Source organism: Alligator sinensis, unplaced genomic scaffold, assembly GCF_000455745.1.
Source record: "Alligator sinensis unplaced genomic scaffold, ASM45574v1 scaffold628_2, whole genome shotgun sequence".
In the NCBI taxonomy this organism is placed as follows: Eukaryota; Metazoa; Chordata; order Crocodylia; family Alligatoridae; genus Alligator; species Alligator sinensis.
Genome location: NW_005841833.1, coordinates 5,859,773 through 5,867,435, shown reverse-complemented (window position 1 = coordinate 5,867,435; position 7,663 = coordinate 5,859,773). Strand labels below are relative to the sequence as shown.

At 64.2% G+C, this 7,663-nt stretch overlaps 1 protein-coding gene across 1 annotated transcript in view; it reads right to left on the bottom strand.

Annotated features, from left to right (window-relative positions):
* Positions 1-6,378, bottom strand: part of MYO18B (myosin XVIIIB) — a 138,885-nt gene extending 132,507 nt beyond the window's left edge. Inside the window, 5 exon segments of the mRNA XM_025199576.1 lie at positions 275-341; positions 1,384-2,085; positions 2,571-2,726; positions 4,120-4,244; positions 6,231-6,378. Of these exon segments, the coding sequence (XP_025055361.1) occupies positions 275-341; positions 1,384-2,085; positions 2,571-2,726; positions 4,120-4,158 (964 nt within the window). The 5' untranslated portion in view covers positions 4,159-4,244; positions 6,231-6,378.
* Between the last annotated feature and the right edge of the window lie 1,285 nt (positions 6,379-7,663).

The following is a 7,663-nucleotide window of genomic DNA, read 5'->3' as shown; positions in this document are numbered from 1 at the left end:
ACCCCCCCCCCTGCCTGTGGGCCCGGGGGTGGGTCGCAGCTCCCGGGAGAGCCCCGAGCAGGGTAATATAGGCACGGCTGGGCTGCAGTTTGCCCTCAGTCCCATCACTCCCCCCAGTAGCAGCCGGTGCCAGTTGCTTCCGCTGAAGCAGCCCTGTGGTCAGTAATAAACTCTCCAGGAAAGTTTCCGTCTCAGCCCCAGGTCAGCCGAGTCCGGGACACCCCCTGAAGCCTCGGCTCCCAGAAAAGGGCAAACAACAAGCCGCGGAAGTTACCAAGCGTGAATCCGTCTTTCCGGACGAGCCAGACTTTCTCCGTTTCGTACCACACGTCGTCGTGAGCCTGCAGGGAAGCAGAGTCAGAGGCCGGACCCACGCTGGGATCACTCCTCTCTGGCTCCAGCCGACAAACTCACCCCAGCCACATCTGGGCTCTTCTCCCCTCCCCGCCCAGGAAGACGCACAACCACAAGCTACAGCGCCAGCCCGGGGCACGCAGGCAAGATGCACGTTCCCGACACAAGTGATTTTATCATCGCTGGTCACCAACCAACATCTTTGCGCTCTGCCCAGGACAGTCCTGTGCACAAAGAGCAGACACAGGCTCCACCGTGGACGGGAGCCAGCGGGTCCCTCCGGGTGACCCGCGAAGCAGATCTCCTACATGGGCCCCCTGCTCTCCCTGCTATTTTATAAGGGTGTTTGCACCCAAATCTAGCCCTGGCTGTTTGGAGGCTTGTGCACTCCTGGCATTTCCTCCTCGGCGCCCGCCGCTGGGTTTGATGAGTGGCGTCGCACTGAGTTGCCATGTGTCCACGGGGGAAGTCACAAGTGGAGACCTTTGGGGCTTAGAGAGAGAGGAAGACCACCACTGCAAGCCTGCATGCATCTCAGCAGCGCAGGCAGCTGTGCTAGGCTTTGTGGCAAGCAAACCCCCCACATCTGCATGGGAGAGCAAACCCCCCTGCTAGCCATCCTGTGTGCAAGAAGGTCAGGAGAGCAGCGCCCGTGCAGAGCCAAGTCCTGACCTACAGCAAAGCCCCTTGCTCCTCCCTGCTGCTGTGGGGGAAGAAAAATGCCCAGAAAAGAAAAAAGAGAGGAAAAAGCAAATGTGTGGAAGACCCCGCTCCCTTGGCCAGGCTGCCCAGGCTGGACTCGGCTTCTCGGGGCCTTGGAGAGGCAACGGGGTGGCACAAAAGCCTCCTCCCCGGGGCTCCCACGGCTCCGGCCCCAGCGGAGCTGCAATCACCCCCTTGAACCTGCAGCAAAGCAGGGGCCCGGGACCTCGGCTACTGTGGTGGGGCGTGCAGCAAAGGAGCCCCGGGTCCAGGTTCACAGTGGGGCACGGGACAGCCCGAGAGCAGGACACACAGACACAGGCGCACCTTCACCATGTCGGAGTCCGGGCTGGCTCCAGGCTCCTCCGTCTCCTCCACTTCTGCCTCGACCTTCTTGGGATCCGCTTGGCCGTCCGTCCTGCTTTCCCCGAGCTCCTGTGCGACCTCCTCTGCGTCCTTCTTGCTTAGCTCCCGCTCCTCGTCGCCTCCTGCTTCCACCCCGCGCTCCCCCGGCCCTTCCCTGACGCCCGCTTCCTTCTTGCTTTCCCCAGCCCCTTTCTTAACTTCTTCCATTTCCTTCTTGACCCCTCCCGGCTCCTTCTTGACTCCTGCCTTGGTCCGGGGCGGCTGCTTCTCTTTCCTCGCGGTCTCGAGGCCTTTCCTGCCCGATGCCTCCCCCTCTTTCCCCAGCCCTTCGGGGCAGCGCTGAAGCCCCTTGCCCGGTCTCTGCGCAGCGCCCGGGGGGCTGTCCCCTTTGCTCTGGTGCTCCGGGCCTGGAGGCTTGCTGGGCTGAGCCGTCTCGGACGCAGGAGGGGTGGGTTTCTTGAGGTTGGCCCTCCCCACGGCTCTCTTGAAGGGCACCGTCTTCCTGGGGGGGAGCGCAGCGGCCACCCCCTCCTCGTGCTTCTCCCCATTCAGGCCGTTCTGCAGCACTTCTCCTTTGCTCCCCATCGCCCCTCCGACCTCCAGGATGTCCTGGGCCTGCAGAGCCAGCGGCTGCGCTGAGCTGTCGTCGCACTTCCCCAGGGGCTAGGGACAAAAGCGGAGCGTGAGCACGACCCTGGCAGGTCCAGAGGAGCGAGCTCCGACCCTGCCCGGCTTCCCGTGCTGCAGCCTTCGCATGGGCGTAGGTCCAGCCTCGCCCAGGGAGGACACGGGGTTTAGGGGAATAGTGCCCTCCGCACCCGTGGGCTGAGATGTGCATCCCTATTCCCATCGTAGGGCGGCATCTGCATCCCTGATGAGCCCAAGTCCTAATTCAACCTAGCCAAATGGGGTGCAGGACGCGCCCGGGGAGCAGGAGCGGTGGCGGGTGGAGGTCCCGACCCAACAAGACACCCGGGTCTGCGATTCACTTGAACAGACCAAAAGTGCTTCCCAATGGCCCCATCACACACCCAAAGCACCCCCAGCACCACTGACTGAAGCCACAGCCCTGTGGCCAACGCCCGAGGGTGCAGCGCGGGGCAGACGGTGCCTCCAGAGACCCCGTCCCACCTCCGCCTGCTACTCACATCCTCCTTCTCATTCAGCGGGATCTTCTCTTTCAGCTTGACTCCCTTCGACTCCTTCTCGGTCTCCCGAACCAGCTGCTTGATGAACCCCCCGGGGATCACGGAGAAAAGCAGAGGGGGCGAGGAAGGCGGCGGGCTCCGGTCCTCTTCCCGGATCTGCGGGCACAGGCGAGGGTGTCATTGAGGAGGACCCGGGGGCCCGACCAGAGTCCTCGACAAAGGACCGCGCCGAGGGAGCCGTTAGTTGCACGCGCAAGAGGACCAAGCGCAGTCGCACCGGGGCAGCGAAGGGAGAGACCCGGCAATGGTCATGGAGCATTTTTTAATCGACCAGATTAAAAAACGTCCAATAAATTAAAAGCTGAACGGCCTGTGGCTCAGGACCTGGGCCCCCCATGCAGTTTCCAACCTCGTCTGCAAACGGCGGGCTGCAGAGGTGCGGGTGGGAGAGCCGGGGTGGGTCCCCGCAAGCCCTGTACAGACGGCACGCGGGGGGCAGGCTTTGCCCTGAAGGCCGGGAGAGCGACACCGATGTGGAAAGGCCTTCAGGGAAACCCTCCCCGCCGTGCTTGAAGCCTGCAGGAGAAGCACAGAGAGCAGCCCGGCAGCCACGAGCAGTGAAACTCCCCTCGGCGCCTCCAAAAATCCCCCCGGCACGGACTTGGCCGGCGCAGTCTGCTTCTCGAGCCAGTGCAAACCTGCCGGCGCCTCGTTAGCTCGCTCTCCTGATCTGGCTCATCATTACAGCTCCACCCTGGGAGAAGTCTCCAGCATCCTCCCCCCCCGCGCCCAAACTTCATCCAGAACAAGATGCAATTCTACTTTCTTATTCTTTCTTTAACGTTAATTGATTGGCACGATTGGTACCCGTCTTCCTGGAGGGGAGTGCCACCCTTGGGGCAACCGAGAAGGTGAAGTCTGGGTAGAGATCAAGCGGTTTTGTTGCCAGCTTTGGAAAGCAAACCCAGGCCCCTGCAAAGCGTGGTCACTTCCTTACGACATCTGCCAGGAGCGAGAGTCTCTCTCAGCAGCTCTGCGCTCCCCACGCAGGGGACGTGGCCTTTGTGGACACTCACACAAACGCTCCCTTGATTGTTTTCAGAGCTTGGAAAACAGTGAATGGTGTTAGAGGTGCGGCCCTGCAAGGAGGCAGCCAAACCCCCCAACCCTGCCCGGACCCACACGTGGCCTGGCTCCTATCGCACTATCCACGTGCACCGACCCGGGTCGTTCGACCTGGGGTTTGCTACGAGCGGCCGACCTTTCCCAAGGCAGGAGAGCGAAAGCAGCCCCACAGAAATGACCTCCCGGCAAGCCAGAAGCGAGCGCACCCACAAGGGGCTTCAGCGAAGGGCGGCGGGACCACGGCGGGAGAGGCGTGCAAGCGTTTACTGCGCAATGCCAAATCTTTTTCGGGGGCGAAGTGACAGCAGAGGAATAAAGCACCGAGCATGTGCCCCCGTGGCTCCCCCTGTTTGGAAACCACCGTTCATCCCGACGTGCCCGGGAGCACATGGCCCGGGCACGCGACGCACACGTCCTCACTTTCCTTTTGCTCCCACAGTGCGAGGCGTGATGAGATGGCCATGATGATGCCGTGGTGGGTCAGATGGACTGTGATGCTTCGGTGGGATACAAGGAATGATGATTTATGGAGACAAATGACACATGGAACTGCACGTGGGACCGCACAAGCACACGGGGAGGAAGGAGAGAGAAACAGAGATGTCGTTAGTCACCGAGTCATAAATGCACGAGACAAGGGACCCAACGGCGTGTCGCACCCTACATGGCTCCGTCTGACCCCGGAGCCTGCGGGTGCCCTCCAGGCAGGTGGCAAGTCGCTGGGTACGAAACCTGATGCCCTCTGGGGACGAGGGCGAGAGCCAGGCCCTGCGAGCTTGCAGCAGCCTGTGGGTTAATGAAGTCTGCACCCACCCGAGTTGTTCGGGGCGTCATTGGGGACGACTGCAAGGAAGTCGCGGCCCTGGGACAGGGGACCGTGCCGCCCTGCACCCCAAGAAGGGGTCTGGGGCACCGCTCGATGGGCAGCGGTGGCCCGACAGGTGTGGGGCAGGGGAGAGGGAACGTGCCCACGTGCCCAGGCCACTTCTGGGTCGCGCGGCTCTGCTGGCAGTGAAGGTGGGTCCTCGAGCATTTCCACTCTCTGCCCTCGACACTGGCCATGCCACGCCACGCCTGACCCCGGTGCAGAGGGGGGCCTGGGAGCCACGACCTGCATCCAGACCCAGAAGCCCGGTGCTCCCGGTGGCCTGGACAAACACCCCCGTCTGCAACCCTGGCGCAGCAGGGAGCAGAGGAAGGGGCTGCGGGGGCCGGCGCCTGCGTGCCACGAAGCTGCCACTGGAGGGCAGCAGGGCCCCACGGCTCTGGGCAGAGGCGGTGGTCTGGGGCCGTGGGACGGCGCAGGGTTCGCTTGCAGCCCTCGCCAGGGGAGTTCAAGCAATGATGCTGCTTGGGGCACAGGCCACTCTCCCCCACAAACCCCCAAACGCACCCAGAGTCGCTGCTTGGAGCCGGGGCTGGCATTTGGCAGAGGAGCGAACCCTGAGCCGAGCCCTGTCCTGTGGGAGGGGGCCCCGTGCCCACCACGCTCCCTGCTGCTCCTCTTTTTCCTCGGCTGCAAGGCCCATGTCCCAGGGCAGCGGGCCCGGCTCGGGACGTCCAGACCCAGCCGCTTCCACCCAACTTCTTGCCCGCTCCCTTTTACTCTTGCAAAACGCCGACGTGGGCAGAGCCCCCGGCCTGGCCGCCCTGCCCCGAGCGCCTCGTTCGCCCCATCCAGTCTGGGGGCGCACCGTTGGAGAGTGGGGGGCTTCAGGCTCTCTGCTCCCAGCCCCCAACCCGTCTGGTCCTCGGGAAACATCGCCTTTCCTGGTGCGAGATGCGCCCACACCAGACCGGCAGCCCGAAGCCAGCGCGTGCCACCGACGCAGCCGAATGCGACCCCCGCCACGCGCTGCCCCACACAGCAGCACCCCGGGGCCACGCGCCTGCGGCTGAGCGGTGTCTGCTTCGGGGGCATGTTTCATCGCAGCGGTGTGCGCTCTCCCGGAGCCCACGCACCCGCGCAAGGACTCCTGCAGCTGCTGCTTTCCGGGGCTGTTGGGCTGCAGCCTTTCTAAGCTGCTAGACCGGGCAAAGCAGAGGCAAGAGCCTGGTGCTCCGTGGCAGACCCGTCTGGGACCGCCCAAGAGCCCGGCGGGGGCAGGCGGACAGGCCTGGTCCAGGCCCGCTGTCTCAGAAACACGAGCCCAAGCACCGAGAACGAGGCGTCACGTTCTCCTCCGTGCGGAGCTGGGGGCAGAGGGCAGATCTGCTCCGCTCTTGCCCTGATGAACGGTCCCAAAGCAGGCACCTCTCCCCCCAAAACCCAGCCCGAGAAAGGGAGATAGTCCACCTTAACAGCAGCGCCTGCCCTTGCCTAGCACCCAGCACACGCACACCCGCGCTCAGCCCCCGGGCACAGCGTCCCGGCCTGCTCCTGTTGCCCTCCATTCCTCGCTAAAAATAGACCCGCCACCTCCCCGACCCCGGCGACTCGCACTCCCAAAAAAGTCCATTTTGGAACCCAAAAGCGATGCTCGTCTCCAAGGTCCCGACCCCCGTTTCCCCCAGGGCTTGCGGCGGGGACGATACCGTCTACACAGGCGGGCTCAGGGTCGCGGTCCTACAGACGGGCGTCCGCCTCTGCGATCCTCCCAAGCAGAAAGAGCCGAGGCAGCGAGAGACCAGAGGCACGGAGGAGCCCCCGGCTGCCCCTCCCCGCGCAGCAGCTGAGGTGACACATGTCACGGCTAAAAATACACGCCAGCCCCAGGGCTGAGCAAGGGGCCTGGCAGCTCTGGGCCCGCAGCCAGGGGGGCTGGGAGGGAGAGGCCGGGGGGGCACAGATGCACACATACACACTCGGCCGTGTGCGACACGCACCGACAGCCGTGTGCCCCCACAACCCACCACGCACAGATTTTGCGACGCATCCGAGCGCGCGCGCTCCAGCCGCTCACCGTCGCACCGACCACATCCACCCCTTTTCTCCTTCGTGCAAACGCACCCCCCTGCCCTGCAAGTCGTTTGCAGTCAGATGCATGTACACCCCTGCACCTTCCCAGTGCACGTGCGCCATCAGCCTTTCACGCGCACGTGCACCCCTTTCACGCTCGCACAGCCAGGGAGACGAGAAGGGCATCCTTAGGGCCAAGGCTGACTGGGAGGGAAGGGATTTTTCCGTATTTTCCCGGTAGTTGTGTGTGTGTAGGGGGGGTGTCCGTGTGCTAAAACCAAAGGCCGGTCTCAGACACAACCAAAACAAATGGATGCTGCTACGTGAGCTCTGCAGGCACGAGCGTGCCCCAGCACGTGCAGATGCACACATGGTACGTGCAGCTCCTAGCACTCGGTGGTGCAGCACCCAGTGGGGCACCCTGAGGCCACCGCCTTGCACCCGAGGGGGCAGAGGGGCTGGGTGGGCAGGGCAGCCTGGGGGGCTCGGGCACAAAAGGTGAGCGGTGACAGAGCCCCGTCCCCGGCTCATGTGCTGGGAGGAATTTCCCCCAAGCGCCTCGTGCGATGGCCAAGAGCCTGGCTCGAACCCACCGCGCAGCCCGGGGAGGGGATGCAGCTGTCGCGGGGCATCACGTCCCAGCCGTCAGGCAGCCGGAGCCGCGCAGGCACCGTGGGGCGGCAGCTGCAGGGACAGAGAGCAGGGGCTGCAGGCTGGAGCCCGATGCTGCACGCCCAGCACCGGTCGATGCAAGGCCCCCCGGCAGTGGGTGCTCATCCTCAATCAGGGAGCAGCGGGGCTGGCGGGGATGTCCCTCCAGGGGTCACATCCAGCCCAACCCCTGCCTGCGGCAGGATCAGCCCCGTGCAAACCATCTCCGACGAACCCACCGCCCGACCTCTTTGGAAAACTACCGTCAAGGCTGACACAGCACCAGGCATCACACACACACGCATCTGCCACAGGGAAAACAGGGGGACGGCGCCAGCCAGCGTCGTCCGAAAAGGTTGTTAATAGACGCGCACGAGATGCCAGGCGGAGGTTGAGCCCCTGCTGCAGAGGACGGCAA